Source organism: Martes martes (genome assembly GCF_963455335.1).
Source record: "Martes martes genome assembly, chromosome: 3".
Lineage (NCBI taxonomy): Eukaryota > Metazoa > Chordata > Mammalia > Carnivora > Mustelidae > Martes > Martes martes.
In genome coordinates this window covers 30,059,355-30,085,671 of record NC_137890.1, presented here as the reverse complement: position 1 = coordinate 30,085,671, position 26,317 = coordinate 30,059,355, and the positions used below count along the sequence as shown (strand labels likewise).

At 34.4% G+C, this 26,317-nt stretch overlaps 1 protein-coding gene across 2 annotated transcripts in view; it reads right to left on the bottom strand.

The window, feature by feature from the left end:
• MYCBP2 (MYC binding protein 2) overlaps positions 1 to 26,317 on the bottom strand; it is a 262,432-nt gene that overhangs the window by 128,347 nt on the left and 107,768 nt on the right. For both annotated transcript variants that reach the window (XM_080798126.1, XM_080798127.1), the window contains exons 24-33: positions 23,605 to 23,777; positions 22,404 to 22,529; positions 22,183 to 22,310; positions 16,674 to 16,765; positions 14,223 to 14,357; positions 12,331 to 12,414; positions 11,226 to 11,322; positions 8,545 to 8,737; positions 7,762 to 8,036; positions 3,998 to 4,219 (exon numbers count right to left, since the gene is read on the bottom strand). In XM_080798126.1, coding sequence (XP_080654252.1) covers positions 3,998 to 4,219; positions 7,762 to 8,036; positions 8,545 to 8,737; positions 11,226 to 11,322; positions 12,331 to 12,414; positions 14,223 to 14,357; positions 16,674 to 16,765; positions 22,183 to 22,310; positions 22,404 to 22,529; positions 23,605 to 23,777 — 1,525 coding nt within the window. The remainder of the gene's footprint in view (positions 1 to 3,997; positions 4,220 to 7,761; positions 8,037 to 8,544; positions 8,738 to 11,225; positions 11,323 to 12,330; positions 12,415 to 14,222; positions 14,358 to 16,673; positions 16,766 to 22,182; positions 22,311 to 22,403; positions 22,530 to 23,604; positions 23,778 to 26,317) is intronic.

Here is a 26,317-nt window from a genome sequence, read left to right as displayed (position 1 = left end):
AGGCAGAGAGGCAGGCAGAGAGAGAGGGGGAGGCAGGCCCCCCGCTAAGCAGAGAGCCCGATGCAGGGCTCGATCCCGTGACCCTGAGATCATGACCTGAGCCAAAGGAAGAGGCTTAACCCACTGAGCCACCCAGGTGCCCCCAAATCTATTTTCTAATAAAATTCTTTCTGCATATGCATATAATAAAAATATGGAATTTTACTACAAATACTCCTATACAGTTTTACATTTCCTACTATACTTGATTTCCTAAGAAATTCCAACCCCTATCAATGGAAAACTTTAAAGATAAGAAATTATAAAGTTCCATTAAAGACCAAGGGGGAAAATATTTTTTTTCCAGAAATAAAGGGAAAAGATTAATTTAAGTGATATCCAGCATGAACACTCTTTATGTTTTTTTATCATCCAATACCATATCTTTTAGCCCACTATGGACAGGGAGTAAATGCATCTGATTTTGTGAGGGGGCAAATTGTGAGCAATGACCATTTCAATTTTACTGTAAACTAGCAAATCAAACAACCTGGGATTTAGTTCCAGCTTCTTCGCAATGCCTCAACTTCTGTAAAATCAGGGGAACTATATGTTGGGATTCGTTTATCAAAATCACCTGAATGCCCCCTGAATACACAAGTTCTTCCATACTGCTTTCTATCAACATTCCATACTGATTTATGAGAGATAGCATATGTAACAAATTCAAGAGATTTCATAAAGTCATAAAATCTCAAGGCAGAAAAGCATCTTTAAAGTTAAACCAGTCTTCCCAAGACAAATCAAAAATATAAATGAGTGTATATTCAACCCATGACAAAAAATCAAGTAAATTAATTAATTAATTAATAAAATTCATTAAAATCATCACAAGCATTATTATATATCTTTTTTAAAGCACAATCTTAGGCTGAACAAAAAGTCTCTTAGAGATAATCCTCCATTTTTAAATTATTTCTATTATCATTTGAATAAGATTACCATAACACATCAATTTCTTATGTAATTAGTTTTCCTGGCTTTACAATAATCAACTCCTAATTTTGTTAAAATTATAATTCTTCTATCCTTCACATTACTTTGATTCTCCAGAACTTTACTTTCTGGAACTTCTCAGAAAATCAGCTTTGGATGAAACTCAATCCCCAGTGTATTCCATAATCAATAACCTTGGAAGGGCTTTATTAGGGGCATGGGTGAGTATTTATCTAGTTATACCCACTTAGTTTCTAATTAGTGACTAACAAGATTAATACAAGAAGCTTCCCATATAATCTTAAAATGGTGTCAATGTTTTAGTTGAAGAATCAAAAAAAATATACATATACATATATGCATATCACTAGCCACTTAAATTTTAGAAAAAGGAATTCATTCACCAGTGATGGGGAATGCAAGCTGACACTAGCTTTCTGGAGGACATTTTGATAATTTGTAGTAAAGTCTTGAGGTGTTTTCCTTTTACTTAAGAATTTTTCCACTCCAGGTGATTTAGTCTGGAAAAATCATCATGAATATGCATAAAAATGCAGTCAATGGCATTTTCAGCATGTTTAAAATACTAAAATACTGGAATAATCTAAATATGTATATTTATAGGGGAAAAGATTAACTAAATTATGCTACACCCAAATGGTACAATCCTACAATATCTATTAAGATAATAGAAGATGCGTTCTATCTTCATAGAATATTAACAAAGACCTACAAATATAGAATTATTAATTATTAATAATTACCAAATGTTTATAGTTCTGAAAATCGTGAAATACTTAGAAATTTTATTATACCTTTAAGGAAAACATTGTAAACACTAAAGTGAATTCCAAAGGAAAAACAAGAGAATAACCCATAACTTTATCACCTAAACATTATTTTCATTTCTCAGTATTCTCTTTCAAAATATGTACTACATACAAATTACAAAATACATATGCCTTTAGCATACATAGTTTACACAGTCATCATAGTATACCATAGTCATAAAGGATATATACTTTGATTTCTGATTTTCTAATAAAAAAATGTAAAAACATCACCTTTTTAAAAAGATTTTATTGATTTGAGAAAGCGAGCGCATGCATGAGAGTACAGGAGGAGGGATGTGGGAGGGGAGGAGGGGCAAGAGGGAGAAGGCGATTCCTCACTGAGCAGGGAGTCTAATGCAGCGTTCAATCCCAGGACCCTGAGATCATGACCTAAGCTGAAGGCAGACACTTAACCGACTGAGTCACCCCAGGAGCCCCAACATCACCCTTGATATTAAATGTAAATATAGGGATGCCTCAGTGGCTCAGTCGGTTAAGCAGCTGTCTTCGGCTCAGATCATGATCCTGGGGTCCTGGGATTGAGTCCCACATTGGGCTCCTTGCTCAGCAGGGAGCCTGCTTCTCTCTCTCCCTCTGCCTGCCACTTTGCCTGCTATGCTCTCTCTCTGTCAAATAAATAAAATCTTAAAAAAATAAGTGTAAATATAGCTATTTTTAAAGGCTGAGCTCTTTTCTGTCACACTGATATATCCAAATTAAACTATTTGACTTAGCGATGAACATACAAGGCTCTAATTAAGGTTTCCCATTTTCCTTTTAATAAAATACACATAAAACCTCAGTCTTTCAATTATTTCCTTGGATAATTTCCTTTGCAAATACTCATCACACCTAATACTGAATTGACGATTTATCCTGTAAGAATATCTTCCAGTTTATAGACATCCCCTGCTCCACCAATTCAACAGCTATGTTTTTTACTCCTGTCTCAACTAGTACCTAATTATAATCCCAGTAAATAGTAAGTACACAATAAATACCTGCCGAAAGACTGAAAGAAGAAGATTGCTTACACTAATTACATAATGTCAGAAACCATCTATAAATTTTGTTTATAAGTTTTGTCATAGTCTCACCAGAGCAGGACTTAGTAAGAGAAAAAAAAATCATTTTTCCTAATTTTTTACAAATAAATTGGTACTTCAATTCATTCACATTTAGTTTCTAGTAAGGCCGAAATTTTTCCCATGCTGGCTTAATCTCTAAACTTCCTCTTATATTTACTCTTACTATTTCTAGTAATTCTACAAAGGTATTATATTAACTATAAATTTTCTTCCCATTCTGCTACTGTCCTTCATTTCTGTATGCCACTTAAAAATTTTCTCTTAATTTTTCTGTTGCTTCAGTCAACAGAAAATTGCTATAGTACAGTAATTAGGATAATTATTCTATATTCTACTGCTTTTCTTGGCTTTCATTTTAAAAGATTACTTCTCATCGACTTGATAATATTATACATGGTTTTCTTGTGTATTTAAGTTATTTTTCTATAGTGCTTTCTAATAAACCCAAATAGGTTACTACTATGACTGTTTTAGAATGTTTATTTTTATTTTATTTCATTTTTTTAAAAGATTTTATTTATTTATTTGACAGACAGAGATCACAAGTAGACAGAGAGGCGGGCAGAGAGAGAGGAGGAAGCAGGCTTCCCGCCGAGCAGAGAGCCTGATGCGGGGCTCGATCCCAGGACCCCGGGATCATGACCTAAGCCAAAGGCAGAGGCTTTAACCCACTGAGCCACCCAGGTGCCCCTAGAATGTTCATTTTAATACACCAAAATGTTATTGAAAAAATGTTTCAAAAATTTATTTATTTCCCTCAAATTCTATCTTGGCAATCTCAAATATTATAATATAAAAGTATGCTTATAGTATCTGCAACTTTCAAGGGGTTTGGCATATAACAAATATGTGGGAATTCATTGCATAACCCTCACATTTTTTAATGGGTTAGGTTTCATTCAAAATTTAAAAATTAGAGAAAAAATACTACAGATTTACAGGTAAACATGAAAAAAATTACCCCCTTGAATTTTAGGTCTTCTTGTGAAACACATATTTGTTTGGTAAACACCAATATAGAAGAATAAGCACCAACTTAAATATGCCCTCCTTTGTGGTTTTAGTACTTCAGTATAAAAGATAGTTCAGAAAAAGACCTACCTGGCTGAGTTTCTCCATATGTGCTACCAAAAGGGGAAACCGGTGAACTAGTGTTGAGTCATTCTCTGTGCTAACTTGTTTAACAATTGATCGTAGCAGTACCTCTCCATCGTATGCAATAGGGAAGATAGAAGTCAGCTTAACAGAAGTGTGGCAAAGAGCCGACATAACAGCTGCAAGCAATCGGCTACTCGAGGTCTTGAAGTTTGCTTCTTGGATATCCTTTTAAAAACAGAAATATGCACCCACCGAAGAAATATGGCATCAGTATAATCCACATTTTTTTGTATATAAAAGGTAAACAACTCTTTAAATTATTACAAAATTTTCTAGCATTCATTTTAATTGTCCTGTTATGAGATTTAAATAGAACAATACTTTTAAACACAACTGTTCCAAGTTATTTCCCAATGAAGATGGAAAAACTATTAAATATGGTCAAGAAAAATCAGCCTCCTATTCTCCAACCAACAACTTTATATATCCTCTGAATCACAGTCCTCTTTAGTACTATGCTCAAAGAATGACATCAAAAAGTCCTCAATCAGTATGTATCTAAGGCATGTCCAGTAAAACAAGCACTGAAACCACTTTCCTCCAATAATAAATGATTTAAATTGTAATTGGTGCTACTAATGTTAATGGAGCATAATGAATAGTTATTATAATAAACATTGCACTAAGGTCATAAAATTATATCACACTATATGGTTTATTCAGAAAAACGAGTAGCATACTTGTAAATTTTTAAAAATTTTATTTATTTACTTGAGAGAGAGAGAGAGAGAGCAGGAGAGAGGGGAGGAGCAGAGGGAAAGGGAGAAGCAGACTCCCCACCAAGCAGGAAGTCCAAGACCCTGAAATCATGACCTGAGACTGAAGCAGATGCTTAACCAACTGAGAGTCACCCAGGCACCCCAGATTTTTTAACAAAATATTAAAAACTTACCAAGACAGAATATCCTAATTCACAAAAACTACATACACATTACTTAGTTCATCAAACATTTGTGTTACAAATTCAGGCTAAAAGCAATATCCCATCTGCTAAACCAACATTTGTTAAAGTTAGCCTGCCTGTAACCTGTTCAGTGGCAAAGAAAACAACCATGTAAGACTGGACAGGTTGAGACAGTAAGTTGTGCACTAATCCAGGCAATAATCTTGTCCCAGGAAACTGACTGGTAAAATACACTACTCTGCTATAGAACATGGGTGAACCTGGAGGACACTATAATGAGTGAAATTAGCTAGTCACAGACAGACAAAATAGTGCACGATTCCACTTACTTGAAGTATCTAAAATAGTCAAACTCACAGAAGCAGAGAATAGAATGGTTGGGAGGAGGGGGAAATGGGGAGCTGGTGATAAACCGGTATAAAGTTTCAGTTATGAAAGATGAGTAAGCGCAAGTGATCTCCTGTACAACATCATACCTGTGGTTAACAATATCATATTATATGCTCTAAATGTGTTAAGAGGTAGCTCTCATGTTAAGTAGTTCTTGCCACAATGAAATACATTTTTTAATACCAAGAATAAATTCAGTATGTAAATAGCTTAAAAAGTAGTAATAATAAAATAAAACAAAGTTGTCTATCCAGATGTCATCACTGGACTATCTTTCAAATAGGCTAGTATACCCTGGTAATGACAGTGAACTTTGTTAGGGGAGGAAAAGGTGCTAGAAGTTCCACTACAATGTTAAATAGAAGTGGTGAGAACAGTCATCTTGTGCCTTGTTCCTGAACTTATTAGGGGGGTATTCAATATTTCACCATTAAGTATGATATTAACTGTAGATTCTTCTGTAGATATCCTCTATCCTTTATAATTGTAGGTTGAAGAAGTTTCCTTAAATTCTGGTTTGGTGAGAAATTTCCATCACTGATTAAGTGCTAATTTTGTCAAATGCTTTTTCATTATTTATTGAGAAGATTATACAATTTTCCCCATTTATTCAGTTAATATGGTGAATTACACTGGAAGTGTAATTTTTTTTTTGAAAGTGTAATTTTTGAAAGTTAAACTAACCTTGCATTTCTAAGAAAAACCCTAGTGGGTGTGATGTATCTTTTATATTGCTGGATTTGACTTGATAATATTGTTATGAGCTTTTGTATCTGTTTGAGTAACGTTTGCTGTACTAATTTTTTCTTTTAATATCTTAGTCAGTTTTTGGTATCAGGATAAAAAAAAAAGGATAAGAAAAAAAAAAAGGATAAGGCTAACTTGACTAAATTAGTTGGGAAATGTCTCCGGTATTTTCTGAAAGAGTTTGTAAAAGATTGATATCATTTCTTTCTTATAAGTTTAATAGAATTTACCAATGATAATTATCTGCATCTGGAGTTTTCTTTGTGGGAAAGTTTTTGATAATAAATTCATTTTTTAAATGGATATAAGGCAGTTCAGATTTTTCTATTACTCGTCAGTTCTGGTTACTTTGTATTTTTCAAGCTATTTGTCTACTTTACCTAAAGTTGCAACTTACTAATATAAAGTTGCTCATAATATTCCCTTATCAGTCTGTTGCATCTATAGTGACATTCCCGGTTTTATCCTTGATCATTTGTGTTTTTTCTTTATCTCTTGTCTCTCAGTCAGACTTGCTAGGAGTTTATTAATTTGGTTTTAATTTCAAAGAACCAACTTTGAACTTTGTCAATTTTCTCTGTTTTTACTTTACTGGTTTCTGCTCTTATCTTTATTATTTCCTTCATCTTTATTACTTCTTACTTTCGTTTGCTAATTCTTTCTGACTTCTTTAGGTAGAAACTTTGATCATTGATTTTAAACCTTTCTTCTTTGCTAGTACTATCATTTAAAAGTATAAAGTTCTTCCCAAGGAATGCTTTAGCTACATGTCACAAATTTTGATGTTATACTTTTATCTTTTAGTATGAAATCGTTTCTAATTTCCTTTGGATTTCTACTTTGATTCACTGGTTACTTAGAAGTGTTGTCTATTTAGTGCCTTTCTCAATATATTTGGCTGTTGGTTTATTTAGTTCTAGTGTGGTCTGAAACTCTTTAATTTTAATCTTTTGAAATTTACTAAGATGTGTTTTATGGCTTAGCATATAATCTATCTTTATGAACATGATATGTATACATAAACATAATATGCATTCTGCACTTGCACTTTCTGTTTTATAAACATCAATAAAGCCAACATGGTTGACAGTGTTGTTCAGATCTCCTATTTCTCTACTGATTTTTTGATTTACTTGTTCTATTCATTACTGAAAGAGGAGCACTGAAGTCTCCAAGTATCATTGTAAATTTGTCTATTTCTACCTTAAATTCTGTCAACTTTTTGCCTCAAGTATTTTGAAACTGATTTGGAGCATACACATTTATGAGGCTCGCAGTTTCCTTATGAATGAATGGTTCTTAGCAAGCAAGCTCTCTCACAGCTCTCTCTCCTGACTGTTCTGCAGTTGTGAGGGTGGCAGAAGCTCCCCTTCTAGCGCTATCCTTGCTCTTACACATGCACTCATGATTGTTCTTGCTCTCGTACATGTGCACACTCATTCACAGATTCAAAGAGCATATCAATTGTGCCTACCAATTTTATAGCTGAACATGATAAAGCAAGCAAAAAAAAATGACTTTCAACTTTAAGTCACATATACCAAACCAATGTCCTAATTTATCATTTATAGAAGTTAGAAATATTGAGGCAATAGCACTTAATTTCCTTGAAGAGTATTAGGTAATCTATCATATTTTCAACTAACATTTTTTAAACTGAAATTACCTGATCCAAACAATTCAGCAGATCACAAAGGCAAGCCCATTGTAAGGCAGGAGTTGGGTAGAAAGAATGAAAGCAGGCAGTAAAGGTATTATGACACTCCTGAAGGACAGCTTCTAGGAGACTCAAGGGTTGACTGAGATATCCTTGAGGATCATTATCCAACTTCACCATGCAGTGATCAACTCCTTCTGATAAAATTTTTCTTAACAAAGTTCTGGTTTTTCCAATACATTCTGCTAATTTGCTAGTTTCTTCCACAACTGCTTTTCCTGTAGCTTTGAGGAAACAAAGCAGGTTGCTAATTAAATGGAGTAATAAATATGCATGGAGATATTCAATATAATTCAAGTAATTTCCCATATAGCTAAAGACTGCAAGTACTCAAAACTTAGAAATGAAACAATTTAGAGATTAAATGTAGTCCAAAATTTCTTTTAAAAATCTAAATAGGAAAAAATTTTTTAAAAAGCCAGAACATTGGTTTCAGCATTTAAGTCCAAATGAGTCGTTCAAAAAATTTCTATTTGACCAAATCTGTTTAAAATAATACGTTATTAGAGTATTTTTTTAGTTTAACATGATTTTTTGTTATCAACATAACACGTAATCTGTTTTATTCTTTTTAAGTAAACACGTAAGGATCTTGAAAGCTGACTTTCTGCCCTTATTTTAAGAGAAGATTAAAGGCAGCTGGGGATCTTCAACTCTTGGTTATCCCTATACAGACCTTCCCAATGTGTCAAATATTTTCTTCTTAAAGTAATTTAAAAACATGCTTCATACCTGACACTGGGTAAATTTCACAGGTATAGACACGCAATAACCTCAGACAACAGGTACCCACAAAGCGCAGTCTCTCTAGATCTAGAAGTGTAGCTGTGAACTGGAATCCTTTTAATCCTCTAAGTTCTTCAACTCCTAAGACTAAGGTGGTCCAGCTCCAGTGAAGAATACTCAACAATGACTCAAAACATTCCTAATCCAGAATATGAAAAAACAGAAAATAATTAGTTCAAATGATACCATAGGTTGAATCAAATGGAATGATGACACTGAACTTCAAAACTTTATTTGAAAAAAACAAAACAAAACAAAGCAAAACAAAACTTTATTTGAACTTTTTTACTGAGTTTCGATTAGCCCAAATAATGGATATTTTATTAGTTCATTTATCACATTACCATTAGGAATATCTTTGAAGCTTGACAAACAAGATAAAGTAGTTAGGCATGTATAAAAGCAACATTCTTCAATATTTGCCTATTTCTTTATTTTTAAAAAGATTTATTTATTTATTTATTTGAGAAAGAGAAAGTGTATCAGCAAGTGGGGAATGGGCAGAGGGCTAGAATCCCAAGCAGACTCTGCACTGAGCATGGAGCCCAACTCAGGGCTAGAACTCTTGACCTATGAGACTATGACCTGAGCCAAAACCAAGAGGCGGAGGCGTAAGTGACTGAGGCACTCAGGCACCCCCATATTTGCTTATTTAAAAATATATCTTTGTTTCCCTGCTACCAACCTATCTAATTTACCATATAAGTAAGGGAAAAAATTAAAAACATTTACAAATACATGATTACTTGAAAGCAAAATTAAACTCTACACTGTTATTGTAGTACTATATAAATAAGCTGGAAGTATTTAAAGCACTTTAATAATTTTTAATATAATAAAGTATTTTATTTAGTATTAGGTATTAGTGACAGTATTAAATAAATTATTTTATGTCTACGTATTAAATTTTACCATACAAACTATAGCCAACCCTTGATAAACAAGTTAATAGAAGATAAAAATTGAATACAAAATCCTAAAAAATTCTTACTAGGTTTTTAAATTCTCCAATGTGAGTTTAGGGTAGTGAGCATCCCTTTCAGTTCTAGTTGTTCTACAGGCTTTACCACACTTACATGATGACAAACACTAGATCATCTCAAAGCAAAGCACTTATTCCCTGATCCCCACCAAATTCCAGTCCTCTAGTATAGTAATACCAAGATAAGAGTTTATAGTTTAGCTTCTTAAAGAAAGAGTTGAATACATTTCTTATAGAAAGATAACAATTACCTAACGACCACAAAACCACTTAGACACAAATATCAAAAAATTACTAAGCACAAAAAAAAGATCACTGAAAAAGACATACAGAGTCAAGATACTTATTTGGATCAAAAGCTATCAAACTGATCTTAATACTAAAAGGATGCCAAGATACCAAGGAGCCAAAGTTCTTGTAATCTTATTGCAAGCTCTATCTCTATAAACTACCATAGATCTTTTCGAAGGTCATTTGGCACGATACATCACAATTTAAATCAGCACACTTCCAGTAGAAACACTCACATAAGTATGTAAGTAATGAAAGATGCATATGGAAGGACATAATAGTAAAAAACAAGAAATTGATAGTATAGGGTTGAATAAATTAAGAGTACAATTATTCTATGGGATGCTGTGCAAATACAAGAAAAGATTAACATAGAACTGAATACACGAACATGGATTATGTCCTTAACACTATGAAATTTTTTAAAAAAGATGCAAAACTTTACTATTACAAACAAGGAGACTGTACAGCATGCTGTATATATAGACTAACAAGTTTGTGTATGTCTAAAAATGGTTTGGAAGGATATACATAAAAATGTAAACAGTAACAGGGTGACTTTAGTATACTTAGCATACTTTTAATATCATTTATCCCCACTCCACCCTCTTCCCAACCCGGAACGTGTATTAATCTTGTTATTTAAAAAAGAAGACAAAAAAGCATTCATCGTACACAGTTCATGAACATGAAAGACTACCAACTACATGAATAAACTGCATTCATATAGTGCCTTACAATTTAAAAAGCATTATTGTATTCCTTTTTCATTAGAAATTCATAATGATGCTATCACACAGTTTATTTAGATAACTGGCATAAGAATGTTCAACTAATAAATGAAAGAAGAACTTAACTCAGGCTTTCTGACATTCAGACATTTCATGACAATTAAATCATGTTGGCTTTCCATTCTACACTGGCAACCCCAGTAATGAGGCATTTCTTTAAATGTAGAATGTGGATAGTCAAGTAATTCAACAGAGTAATTAGATATATAACTCTTGTATTTAGCTCCTCAAGCATTAGGCTAGTGCTTTTTGTCAGTATCAGCCTTAACTTTTCTTTCACTTTTTAACTCCTTCCGCATATGTATTCATACATGATTTACTAGAAAACCCACCAGTTATATCAGTTCATGTTGAAGTTCATGATAAAGTCACCCAACATCTCTATTTTCCCATTATTTAAAGGGCTTACTCTTTGGCCTGGGATCTCAGTGCTAATATAAAAACAAATCTGAGTTCATAAAACTCTCCTGAGATAAACACTTAGAAGAGAGGCTAAATGCTAAATATCAAAATGAAATAGAGCACTGGACAAAAAAACCTGAAATTTAAAAAAAATGGCTTACCACTGAGACAGTTCTTGCAAAAGATCTCTTTAAAATGTGTACAGGTTCGCTGGTTTGCTGTTTGCCCTTTGAGGCACTGCCATCACTGGTTGGAAGTCTGAAGGTAGCAGACACACATAAATTTATGTTGGAAAATCCAATGACATTTTTCTTTTCAAAATATACATTTTTGCAATAGCAAAATATGCTGCTATTAAATTTTAAGGGCTATATTATTAAGAAGTTATTCTACCAGTGTACCCAGGAGTAGTTTGAGCAAGTTGCTATGTTCATAATGCTACATGTTATGAATTCTAACTATAATAAACTGCATAAAAACAAACAAAAATCTCTTCTTGGGACACCACCTAGAGTCTTAAAGTGATTACTATGGAAGAAAGACATGAGAGACAGTCACTGCTGGAGAGGTAGTTCTTTAGATTTTTTACACTCAAAGAATGACATTTTTTAGTGAGGGGTTACATATATTTTAATTCTTCATTCTAAATATTATTATAGTAATCTACTAGAGATAGATGGATAATAGGCATATCCTTCCATAAATGTCTCAAATACCAGGAATTAAAATTCTTAAATGTTATAAATAAATATTATCACATGGATAATTATTATTCGACATTTCAAATAAAAGGAAATTTTTCAGCAGTAAGGGCACCCCTCAACAGTAAGAGATTTTCTATTTATTCCATTACAGTACAAACAGGAAACATAAGACAGCAGGAAATCAATCAGGCCTGCATCTGAAGTCCCCATCTAATGTCTCAGTATCATTTCTCTAAGACAAATTGTTATTACTTTATAATATTTTGAAATGGGTAAGAAAATCTAGATAAAGAAATAAGTTACTAAAATACGGCTAATGGCATAATACAGATAATCTGAGTCATCAAGTAAAGTTTAAAATTCAGCTCAATGTAGAAGATGTTTAAAAATATATAAAATATTAAGTGTTTTTGTTAAAAATAGCTATATTTCTACTGGTATATTATAACTTGCTGAAAGCTTCAAATAATTTCTTTCATTATGTCACATATATTTTTTAGTATCCTAGATCATTATAACAAAGGACAATATCATAGTAATTAACTATAAATATGATAAATACCTGTATAATAATTGAGGTATCTGACCAGCATTAACATCTGTACCATTATTTGATTTCTTTGAACTCTTAAATTGGAAAACCACCCTAAGAAGAGAAAAAATAACAATGATACCACAAAACAACATGATTCAAGATACATGAAAGGAAATAAGAAATTTGACAACAGTGTTTTCAAATCATATGTTAATGAACAGAGATTCATTCTTTAAGGAAAAACACAAGTAAAAAGGAGTTGTTTTTATTTTGGTTCAAGCTCTGAAATGCCTTCATGAATAAAATAAAGGAATTAAACCTGATCAGGAATTCCTTGGTGAGCAGCAGTCCTGCCTCCTTCTAGTCTCCCCCAGCTCAACTTTAAGCAAAACAATCAGCTTTTTGTTTTTTTAAGATTTTATTTATTTATTTGAGATAGAACAAGAGAGAGAGAGAGAGAGACAAGAGAGAGCACATATGCAGGGAGAACAGCAGGCAGAAGGAGAAGCAGGCTCCAGCCAAGCAGGGAGCCTGACTGGGGGCCAGATCCTAGTACTCTGGGATCATGACCTAAGCTGAAGGCAGGCGCCTAAGGACTGAGCCACCCAGGTGCCCCTAGAACAATAAGCCTTTTTTTTTTTTCCCAAGATTTTATTTATTTATTTGACAGAGAGAGAGAGATCACAAGTAGGCAGAGAGAGAGGGGGAAGCAGGCTCCCTGCTGAGCAGAGCCTGATGTGGGGCTCGATCCTAGGACCCTGAGATCATGACCTGAGCCAAAGCCAGAGGCTTAACCCCTGGAGCCACGTAGGCACCCCAGAACAATAAGCTTTTAACAAAATATTTCAACTTCTAAACAGTTTAAAATCTGCTCAACTGCACACGATAAGCTTTAGCTTCAAACTGCTGTGACACTGCGAAGTTCAATGAGCTGCATATGGAATCACATAGTCCAGGATCAAAGCAGTCTCTCTAGTGCTAGCACACAATCTTAGAGTAAGTCTGAAAGGGATACTTTACAGCAGGCTTAATTTATTTAATGCATTCCACTTGAACATTCAGGAACAAAGAATTCCTCTCATTAATTAGCCTGTTCTGTTTTTGATAAGCTTTGTTATAAGCTGAACAAAACTGTTTGAAATATACTATTACATAACTTCTACTCATTTCAAATAGTTCATGCTCAAGAAGAGTAAGGAGTAAACCGAATTTCTCTTCTAAATGATAGTCCTTTCAAACACACAAATCCAGAGTACTGAAAATAAAGAAGGCTGGAGTTAGAGTCAAAAGAGATTCCAGGTCTAGTTTTCATTCTGCCACACAGCAGTGATACGATGTGCAGCAAGTCAGTTCACTTCCTGTCTCTCTATTCCCAAGCGGAAAACAGAGTTAATAACAGTTTCACAAAACTGTTGAGGGCATCAAATGAGAATATAGATATGAAAGAGTTTTATAAACTAAAAAGCACTCTACATATGAAATTTAAACAGTAAATCTTCCCCTACATCTTATTAAAGCTGTACCATCTCTTATTGCTAAAACTCTGAAATTTATAAACTGTTTTTATAAGGACCGTCAAATTTTATAGCAAGTCTTTATTTCTTTTTTATGGTTTCCAAATTCCTCACTCTTCTTGTCACTTTATATAATTTCTAATTGGTAATAAATTCTTAAATGATATAACACCCAGAAATACATACAAATGACAAATGACAAGAGCAAAGAGTAGCAGTCCTGTTCTCTCCCTGTTCTGTCTAGACCTTAATCTGGCATGAGGTTGCATAAATTTAATGTTTGGCAGTCACATTATGGTCTAGTCTTACTGACATTTTTATCCTTCTGAGAGACTGAGCTGCTAAAACAATATTCCACTAACAAAAATGAGAGTTGCTTAAGTAATACTTAAACATTTTGCTTACCCATCATCTGTGGTAATAGAAGCTTGTCCATGAGATCCACAGTCACTGCTGGGTCCAGACACTCGAGCCCATGCCACATACCACCAACCAGCTTGCAAGAGAACTGGTTCATCAAACATCATTGCATATTTTTCTCTGAGAGAAAAATTAGTGAGTCAAAGACAATGCCTTTGCACTTCCCTGTTACATATATTTGTTATATATCCTTTATAAACAAAACATGAAATTCATTGTGGAAGATTCTTATTGAACATCATTAAAAACCTATTTTAAAAAGTCTGAAACAGATTAAAAACTAAAAAAATCTGGACAGGAACATACAAATAACAGTCATTTGTTGTCATGGTGATGGCACTCCTTACCTTGAATTCTAAAACCTGGTTAAATGTTATAAAGCTCTCATTAAAATAACACAAAATTTTTTTAATTGTTCAAAAAAAACCCCACATGCCAATTTAATTGGAAAAAGAAACTCTGAATTTCAGTTTTAAAGTGTTTTGAGAGGAAGTATGTTAAGAAAATGGTTCTGGAGTCAGATGGCCTGAGTTCAAGGCTCAGCTTCGTGATCTGCTAGTTGTGTAACTGTGGGCAAGATATTGTACCCTCTCTGTGACTCAGTTTCTTCATGTGAAAAGAGGGATGAAGATGATGTCTAGATCACAGGATTGTTTTGAGGATTGAGGAAATTCAGATAAAGTATTTGGAACTGTGCCTATCACAGTAACCACACAAAAAAATTTACTAAAATAGAAGGAGAAAGCTTGTATATAAATAAGGAGACCTGATAAAGTTTTAGGTAATAGACTATAGTGGTTGTCACTGGGATAGAGAAAAGAATGAAGGGTATTTGAGGAAAACAAATTAATGCGCTGTAGAGGTATGAAAGTACAAAACAGGGCTTAAAAATGACAAGGGGTCCAGTTAGGTTAAAGCATTAAGACAGATAAAAAAGTATAGTTAGGTAGAAAGTTTAAAAAGATGTTGTAAACGGTTACTGAAGTCCTTTAATTCTAGCCTTAGGAACCCGGGCTTTGTTAGCAGGGAAATGAATAAAATCTAGGTGATTCTCTGTACATGAAACAATATATATATTTTTTGAAACAATGTATTTTTGACTCCTAATTATATGCTCAAAAATAAATACTAAGTGACAATGGCATCTTAAGGCTCTGTTAAAAATCAATCAACTAATTTCCTAAAATCTTCCTAATCTTCATTTGTATATCACATAAAAAACAACTAAAAAATATCTCCTGATACTGGTGAATGCTTATAGTGGAAAAACTAAAAATTTTCTGTGGGTTTACTATTTTGTTCTCAAAAGTAGTTATCTGTTAAAAGCAAACTTAATGTCTTACTACCATTTTTAATAAATACACAAAATATAAGCAAAAAGCTTATATATAACACACAAGATTTTAACATAGTTATTACTGGCAAGTACAGTTTATTATTACTATTATGAGGTTCAATTTATTTTTTCCTCATCATTATATCCCCTGAAACAAATCACTAACTTGTCATAACACAAGAGAGAATTCTTGGGATTACACAGAGAGGACTGATAAAAGCTAATTCTCTTCATACTTTTAATGAAGCTTTATAAATAAACATCCAGATTCTGGTAACAGGAAACCTATTATCCTAACAGGTTTCAGTAAAGTTGGCCACCTCCCCAAGTGTGTTATAATCAAGCACATACTACAAGCATGGTGTCAGGCCACATGAGTGATCTGAATTATGGACTTCTATGACTATTTAGTACTGTAGACATACTGCTATAGGTAGTAAATAATTCTAGGACATTACTAGAAAGCTAGCACAATAGGTGCTCTCTAAGTGATACATGAAAACAAAAGTGTGCAAAATATATGTATATTTTCATCTTCAATGGAGAAATATTTTATCTTTTAAAATACAAATATGGTGAAATGTGTAAACCTGGCGATTCACAGACCTGTACCCCTGGGGGATAAAAATACATTATATGTTTATTAAAATGAAAAAATTTAAAAAAGGAAAAAAAATAAAATACAAATACAAATATGGAAAACACTATCAGTTTTAGTACAGTCCTATTAAATGCAACACTTACCTTACCTAATATACAGCTTAATTTCTCAAGCATCTGATCACAGATTATTTATTTATTAAAGATTTTATTTATTTGATAGAGAAAGACAGAGAGAGAGCACAAGTAGGCAGAGCAGCAGGCAGAGAGAGAGGGATGAGAGGCAGAGAGAGAGAGGGCTTCACAGAGAGCCTGATGTGGGACTCCATCCCAGGACTCCGGAATCATGACCTGAGCTGAAGGCAGATGCTTAACAATCTGAGCCACCCAGGCGTCCCCACAGATTATATTAAAAACAGCATTCTTACATTTCTTCACTCCCAATGAATTTTTTACATTAAGTATGTGAGGATGCTGCTGAGTAATGAGGAAATCTTTACCTGGCAGCACAGTCATAAGCCAACACGTCGGTCTCTGCAAGAAGGTCTCCATCAGTTTCATGATCTCCTCCATCAGGACCCAACTCAAACAGCTGGGAAAAGGAGAAAAACACATCATGTCCAGTTGCTCAGTCATGCAAACCTGCTGAATAATATGTTTATAATTTTGTGTGTTTCCAATAATGTGTTGGACACTGCAGAATATAAAAATCACGGGACGCCTGGGTGGCTCAGTGGGTTAAGCAGCTGCCTTTGGCTCAGGTCATGATCCCAGGGTCCTGGGATCGAGTCCCACATCGGGCTCCTTGCTCAGCGGGGAGCCTGCTTCTCCCTCTGCCTGTGCTCACTCTCTTGCGCGCTCTCTCTCTCTGACAAATAAATAAATAAAATCTTTAAAAAAAAAATCAGAATGCCTGCTTTTTTAATGTTAAATATACAACCCTATATGTTTAAATTAAGAAACTTATGGTCTATGTTAATCTCAGTCTTCCTTATTTATATATTCATCTATTTATAGCAAATGTTCTCAGCTGTTCTGTACCAAATATAAACATGTGACGGAATGAGAGAACTCAACCAACGCATTTTATTCACGGGAGCTTTCAAATGAGGAAGAATTTTGCTTCAACACTTAGAATCTGTGAGATCTGAGATCCAGTTTCCTCATCCATAAAAAAGGAAGGTGGACACTAACAGTGCCTACTTCATAGTAATCGTTGAGAATTACAAAAAGTAATATTTATGGAGCACTTAGAAAAATACCCAGAAAGAAAGGCTACAAAAGTGTTAGCTATGGAGAGACAGAGGAATAACAGAAGATAAGCATCCTTAAAAACACAGATAACAAAAAGTAGTTCAAGGTAATACGGCATGGAAAAAGGAGAGATGAAGAGTAGGAAACAAATGGTTATAAAACAAGGGGAGGACCAAACAGTCTGGGAAAAGGATAAGATAGATGATATCAAAGAGGAAAAGTGAGGAAATTAAGTGAAAATAAAGGAGAATTATCAGGAAGAGATCCTTTTTCTTTAAAAATAGACCAATACAAATAAAAACCCCTTATTTCTCTGGAGAATTATAGCAGTGAACTACAAAAAAGGCAGATAAAACACTTAGGACAAAGAGAAGGGAACTTACCAGACAATTACTATGCTAGATGTTTCATTTTTTCAATTATATGCTAATGATGTGAAAATCTGTCTCCAGCTCAGATCTGTTCTCAACAGTCACTATATCCACCTGCCACACGCCGCCTACCACCAGCTGGATCTCATTAGCTCTAAAGGGACTCACTCCCCTCTCTCCTGCTTCCCCTGTTCTGATTAATGGCACTATTACTCACCTACTCACTCAGATAAAAAACCTGGAATAATCCTTTTTTCCATATCTTTCTGCCATCACTACATCTATTCTATTGCTTGTACCAAAGTTTGTTAATTCAAGGATGCTTACTGTTATTAGTTAGAACTCATCAGTCTTCTTATCTCTGTTCTCTCTTTGCTCTGGCCCATACACCACAAAGCTAAGGGGTTTTATTTTTGTTTAATGACCCCTAGTACTCTTTTTAAAATGAGTATCTGATTGGAATACTTCTTTAAAATTCTTCAATGGTTTCTCATTTCTTTCTTTGTAGCACGACATACAAGTCCTTAATGAATTCCCCCTAACCTGGCTCCCCTGCTTATATTCAAAAAATATCTTTCAACACATACTGTGTGACAGGCACAATTCTAGACACTCGGCATACAGGTATGAACAATGCAAACAAAAAAATGGTGGCTATTGGAAGTAAGTTTGTGGGTAAGGGAGAGGATTTAGTTTTAAGTGGGTTCACCAGAGAGTCAAGACCTGAAGATAACGAGGAAGTAATTACACAGGTACTGAAGTAAAGAGCTGTAGTGAGAGGTAGTAGCCAATGCAAAGGTCCTAAGGTTTCAGTATGCCTTGCTTGCCTGAGGAACAACAGCAGGCCAGTGTGGCTGGATTAGAGTGAGGCAACTAGTATAATGTAAGGTCAGAATGATAATGGCACTCAATTCTATGGTGTTTTGTGGGCCCTTCTGAGGCCTGCAGCTTTTAATCTAAGAAGACACTGCAGGAATCTGAACAGAGAGGAGTGGCAGAGTCTGGTGTACCCTTTAAGAAAATCTCTCTGCTGTATTGAAAAAAGACAAAGGGGAACAAGGACAGAAGCAGGATACAAGTTGGGAGGCTACTATAATAATACAGGTGAAATGGCTATGGTTTAGAATGACTTGGTACTAGGGATAGTTTTTAGAAGCGGTTAGATCCTAGATTTATTTCCTAAGTGTAGCCAATAGTATTTGCTGCTGAAGGGGATATGGGGTGTGACAGAGGGAAGGCGATGATGACTCCAAGATCTTTGGCTTAAGCAGTTGGAAGAATAAAGTTTATTCTAGGTCAGTTAGCTGGGATGGGAAAAATATGGTAACAGCAGGTTTAGAGAGATGACCAGAAGATTAGTGTTGAATATGCTATATCCAAAACACCTATTAGCTATCCAAGTGGAGAAGCAAAGTAGGCTTTGTATATATGACCTGTATATATATATTGTATATATGAGCTGTATATATGACCTTTGAGGTTTAATAATAAGAAGAAAAATACTTAAGCCATAAGGCTGGATCACTCCAGGGATGAGTAGATTTAAAAAGTGCCCAAGACTGAGTTCTGGCACTCCAATATGTAGAGGTCTGGAAGATGATAAGTAACCAGCCTGAGACTTAAAAGAGCAGTCAGTGAGACAGAAGGAAAACCAAGTGTGGTATTGTGGGAGACACGTGAAGACAGTATATAAAAGAAGGGGTTGATAGGATTAAATTAGGTCGACTGGTTAAGGAAGATGTAGACTAAGACTTGACCACTGGCTTCAGCAATCAGAAATCACTCACATTCTTGACCAGGGCAGTTTTGGTAGAGTAGGTGGGGCAAAACACCGATTAGAGTAGGTTCAAGAAGGAACGGGAAGAGAGAGAATGTAAATAGAAAGTATAGAAAGTTAAGAATATGTACAGAGTCCAGATAGGTGGCTAGTCCAAGACAAGTACACAAGTACCTTTGCCCAGAGTAGTTCATGGTGGAAGAGTCTTCTAGCAGGAGGAAAGAGATAAAAGAGGACCCATCAAGACAGATGTCTAGTTTCTGCCTTATGGTAACAAGTATATGGTGGATGGTACTATTCAAGAGATGAACCACTGGAAGAGAGCCACATCCTAGGGAAAAAGCATGAATTCAGTTGCAACATAAAGACCAACATCTGTCATGCCTTTAAAGCACTCACATGGAAATGGGTCAAAGAAGTCTGAGCTGGAGATCTAAATTTGGGCATTATGGTATGCTCACAGCTATTTAAACTTTGGGCTTAGAAGAGAATATTTAGGAGAAAATACAGAGGAAACAGGGGCTAGGGCTGGGCCTAGAAGAATTTAGTCTCCAGGTAGAAGAGGACAAACCTACAAGAGAAGAATCAACCAGAAATATGAAAACAAAATAAAAAAATAAGATTTACTGCTAGAAAAAAAAATGTATACCTTAAAGAGGTGAATGGAGGAAAAAAAAAGACTTCTGTTGGAAAACCTTAATCTACTCATTAATAACTGAATTTATTTTTTTTAAAGATTTTATTTATTTTTGCGAGAAAGAGAAAGCGCGTGAACATGCGTGCAGAAGAGAAAGAGAGAGCATGAGCTGGGGGAAAGGCAGATGGAGAGGGAGAAGCACACTCCCTGCCAAACAGGGAGCCAGATGTGGGGCTCATCCCAGGACCCTGGGATTGTGACCCAAGCTAAAGGCAGACGTTTAACCCACTGAACCACCCAAGTGCCCCAATAACTGAATTTCAAAGGCAAGTTCACTTTCAGGGAATGGGAGGAGTAAAAGGGGATTTGAGACTTGGGGGGAAAAAAAAATCATACCTAATATATAAACAGCATTATGGAAGGCCTATATACTTCTATACCACAACTACTGGATATAAGGGTCACTATGGTGTTCAATATTATCAAAACAAAATGAAAAACCTTTCATGGACAGAAAAAAATCTATCTTCTCAAAAACTTAATAGGCATTGCCAACTAGCACTGTATCATTGCGTTTGCTTCTCTATCTTGACTTCAAATCAAGACATTTTCAATAACCCTTTGAAAGCAGTTGCTCTAAAATAAGCCAAAAACCAAAACTGTTTTCCTTCTCCTTTTCTTTTCCTTTCCTTCCTTCCTTCTTCCTTCCTTCATATGTACCTACCTACGCCACTGTGTTAATAACTAAGTGTTCTTAATTATTATTTCATCCCTATCCTCTATATAACTCAAGAGGCTTTTAATTCTTTCTGAATTTCCATATTATCTGTATTTCTTTAGCATGTGTATTCCAATTATAGCCAGAAAGAAGCTATATCTTTAACAGTTTGTCATTTCTGGTTCGGCTTCTAGGGGAAGTGTCCTCAAAAACAATCATAGTAAGGGAGTTTTAACATAGTAATATAAGTTTTAGATATTACTGAGAAGAGTAAGAAAAGATCTCCTAAACAGATGGCATTTAATTAGAATTTTTAATGGAGCCTGCTACTGAAATTAAGGCACAAACTGTAGTTTTCTCTCTTACTTTATTTTTTTAAATTATTTTTTATTTTTTTTAGTTTTAATTTTTTTTGGAGAGAGAGCGTGAGAGCTTACACATGTGAGCAGGGGTCGGGGGGTTGGGGAAGAGGGAGTGGGAGAGAATATCTTAAGCAGGCTCCATCCCTAGTGTGGAACCCAACTTGGGGCTCGATCTCAGGAACCTGAGATCATGACCTGAGCCAAAACCAAGAGTCAGAGACTCTAAACTGACTGAGCCACAGACGCGCCCCTCTCTTATTTTAAAGGCAAAACTAGATTAATCTGAGAAGTGGAACATTCAAGCTCTTAGTGAATTTTCAAAGAATGAGCACATCCTTTGCTTGGAATAACTGTAGACCCTTTCTGAGATGAACAGGCACAGTAAACTGAGGACTTTTGATTATTTTTATTTTATCTACTCGATGAAATCCATACCCCATATTCCATCTCTCGCTTCATCCCTGGTCCCTGTCTCGGGGTGATCATGTCTGTTTACAAAGGATTTCGCATTAAAAATGCTAAAAAACTTTTAAAGCTACATCAAAATGTTCCTGCATCAAAACAGCTGTGCACCCGTCATTAAAGTGGCTAACAGAAAGGAAGCATATCAAAATGTCCTGCTATTCCTAGACCACTAGGAAGTTCAGCACAAAGGACTGAGATGGACTAGTCTCTTTCAGCCTAAAATTATTAAAAAATCATCTTCCATTCATTTCCTCCCATATTGACTTTTGATTTTCTAATGAGTCCATGATCTAGTACTATTGCATTACATTTTAGCAAAGTTTCCTCAAGTCCTTTATTATATATTATATATATATAAAATCACAAACTAAGTCAAAACCAACATCTTCAAACAAAAAAGGACAACAGTGTCAAAAACTGCTTACCTTAATTTTAGCAGTATATTCTCCTCTCCCTCCAAACAAACCAAGGCCACCAAGTAAAATATCAGTGTCAGCACTAAAACGTATAGCTTCTACTGAATGAGCAGAGTAACCCCAGCCCCCTCCATGACCTAAAGGATACAAATAATAATTAATGTTATAAAATATCTATGTATATATATTTCACTTAAATAACAGTATTTCTTAAACATAAATATACATACTTTCAAACCTGTTTACTACACTATAATCTTCTTTGGAATAAACCTTCATTACTGCTTGAGTCTCCTCTTCTGTACTTGCAACACCCATTTTTAAATCCTGCATAGCTGCTAAGGTATCAAGGCAACCTAGAAACAAACAAACAAAAATTCAACTCCTTGAAATTAAAATTTCCCATTATATTGATGGTATGAGATGCTGTAGGGGACAAATTAAAATAATCAACTCTGAGTGTGCTCAAAAATGTATTCTAAGCTTTAGACAATGTTTCATGAAAGAATACCTACAATCAGTAAGAATTCTCCTCTATTTGGGTAATTATATTTAAACACATTCTATGTCAGTGTTTTGTAAAAACTTGAAGAGTTGGACTCGCTCAATCTTTGAGTCCTTACGAGGTTCTTCCTTTTGTGAAACTCTAAATTACTTTTAGATTCTTAGAGTTCTACATGAGGAAGACACAGCAGCCTGAGAGAACCTTAATCAATACAGGTTTTGGATGTTTACAATGATTACCATATGAAATTTGAGAAAAAAGAAGCAAGGAATTATATGTATGATCTATTTAATTATACTTAGAAATATGATTTCAGAACTGCAAATTTTAGATAACCATAAACGAGTCTTCTTAAAAGCAATAAATAAGTAATGATATGGATTGGTATATAATTTCTATGAAAAGAATATATATAAATTCTGAAAAAATGCTGTATTATAAATTAAATTTATATATTATAAATTAAATAGAAGTGAAGTTGTGCTGTGAAAATGGTGTTATATAAGAAAGAACAGAAGTAATATATATAAAATTCATAATTATATAAAAATATTTTGTAGAATTTATTTTAAAATAATGTATATAAATTAAATTTTATAATTATACATTTGAATATTCCATCTGCGTCTCTAAAGTTTATATATTTAAGCTGAACAAAAACAGTATTTAAAAAAAAATCTGCCTGATAGAAATTATATTCAGGAATGCTTTATGTTTGGCCATACATGAATTGTGTTGGTTCAAGTCTGATATGTTGGTGTTTGTGGGATTGACAAATTTCTTTAAGGTAGAGGGTTTAACGTATATCGCAACTAGCATATTGTTGTTTAACACACATGAGAAAATGAAACACAAATCTAAATATTCTTTTAAAAAAATCCTCAGCACATATGAAAATTAGCTGATCATCAAAAGAGCAGCCCTACCTAGAATGTGCAAAGCTGCATGAGATCGGGTGGTGAGAGCCCTGGATCCTGTTGGTAAGGCAAGTTCAGGACTTAGGATACTGCATCTGGATTGCATGTCTGTTGCTGAGGGAAGTCTGGCATCAGCAACCACTGCATTGTAACACCACAGTTCTCTAGTATTTGGTCGAAACCTTCAAGAAAGAATAATCATAGCACTTCAACATACAGTTTCTAAATTTCCAAAGTACAATTGATGATACAAAGAGAATATAGTTAGCTTAAAGAGGACAAAATGTAGTTCATTATTTTCTCTGAGTTAAATATATAAATAAAATTATCTGTCACTAGAAGTGAAATCATTTGAATGAAACAGTATTATAGATCATGATACTTTATAAGTAACAGAGCAACAGCATACATATATGAAGCTTCTATACAACAAAAACTCCATAAAAAACGTTTAAAGACAAAGGGCAAGTTGAAAGAAAATAGGTGACACATACGTATGAGACAAAACAACAATATCCACAATCCTGTAAACCAGTAAGAGACAATCAGTGCAGTATCAAAAGTGGGCAAAAGACCTGGAATGCGGTTTTCAGAAAGGAAGCACTAGTAAAGTGTACGTAGATGTTCAAACACTAATAAACCGTAACCCATAAGGGACCCACAATACCCTCCAACCATGGATCTCATTTCTCTTATCTCTTCCACAAAAAAATTCTCAAAAAGCTGCCTCTACTTCTTTACCATTTTTTTGCTATGAATTCTTTTTGGGAAAGTTTTTATCAACTACACAGTACATACAGAAGAATAGTAACAAAGTATTTTCAAAATGAGGTATGAAGAATAATGGTATAATATGCACTAGTAAAAAGAATATTACCACTATCTTTTAAGTACCCTGGCTCTACTTCCCTACTCAATTTCTTCCCTTTTCCTTCAAAAGTAGCAATTACCTTGAATTTCAAGAGTTTACCATTCTCTTGCTTTTATGATTTTTTTCATATGTTTATATCAAAATTTTATATTACTTAAGTTTCATATTTTGAATTGTATATGAACAGGATACACTCTGGGTTCTTCTGTGGTTACCTTTCTTCAAACAATATTCTTACAATGTATTTTCATAGTAATATATGACTGTAAGTTCATTCATTCTTGTTGTAAAATTTTTTTTTAAGATTTTATTATTTAGTTATTTGAAAGAGAGAGAGAGAACATGAGAAGGGGGAGGGTCAGAGGGAGAAGCAGGCTCCCTGCTGAGCAGGGAGCCTGATGCGGGACTAAATCCTGGGACTCTGGGATCATGACCTGAGCTGAAGGCAGTTGCTTAACTAACTGAGCCACCCAGGTACCCATCTTGTTGCAAAATATTAATAGTTCATGTGACTATATTACAATTATATGTCCATTCTATTTTTTTTTAAAGATTTTATCTATTTATTTGAGAGAGTGTGAGAGAGAGAGACAGAGCATGAGAAGGGGGAGGGTCAGAGGGAGAAGCAGACTCCCCGCTGAGCAGGGAGGCCAATGTGGGACTCGATCCCAGGACCCTGGGATCATGACCTGAGCCAAAGGCAGACGCTTAACTGACTGAGCCACCCAGGTGCCCTCTATTTGTCCATTCTGTTATTGATAGCAAAAAAAATAAAAAACACTCAATTTTCCAATACAAAAAAAAAAAAAATGCTGCTGTGGATAATTTTAAACATAGCTCCTAAAGCTTAAGTACGAGAGTAGACAGGAAGGAAGCCCACATAGAAAATTTTTTCTATAACTGGTAAGCCTACATAGAAAATAATCATTTTTTTGAAAATCTGATTTGTGTCAGATACAGCTAACATTCAGATTCATTTATTAAGGATGGACTTCTCAATCAATGGTGCTTGATGATCCAAATGTACTAAATGTAAGAGCAACTAAATCCAACAATCCCACTTCTGGCATTTATCCAAAAGAACTGAAAGGAGAATCCTGAAGTGGTATTTACACACTCACAATCATAGCAGCATTATCCACAACAGCCAAGAGGTAGAAGCAACTTAAGCAACCATGGATGGACGAGTGGATAAATAAAATGCAGTAGAAACATACAATGGCATGTTATTCAGTCTTAAAAAATTCAGAAAGAATTCTGTCACAGGGTGCAATGTGAATGAATCTCAAGGACATGATGCTAAGTTAAGTAAGCTAGTCACAAAAAAGATAAGTACTGTATGATTCCACTTCTTTATCAAAAGTTGTCAAATGCATAGACAGTAAGTAGATGGTGGCTGCTCCAGGGTGGAGGGAAGGAGAAATGGAGAGTTGTTCCTTGGGGATAGAGTGTCAGTTTTACAAGATGAAAACACTTCTGGAGATCTACTAGACAACAGTGTGAATATACTTAACACTGCTGAATTATACACTTATAAATGGTAACATTTTATGTTTTTTAGCACAATTAAAAAGTTATTTAAAAATTTTTTAATTTTAAACTTAAAAATAATACTTGGTATAGAATAAATTCTATGAAAGTACCTGCTATAATTAGTGCAATTGCTTATTAATTGAATCTCTTAATCTAATTGGGTTTTTTGGTGTGTGCTTATTTATTTTTCTCTGGTTGCTTTTAAAACTTTTCTCTTGGTCTTTAGTGTTCTATAGTGTCACTGTAATTCTCCTGATTGCAAATAATGGGAACATATAATTTCTAATATTTGTGAATTTAAATCTTTTTTTTTTTTTT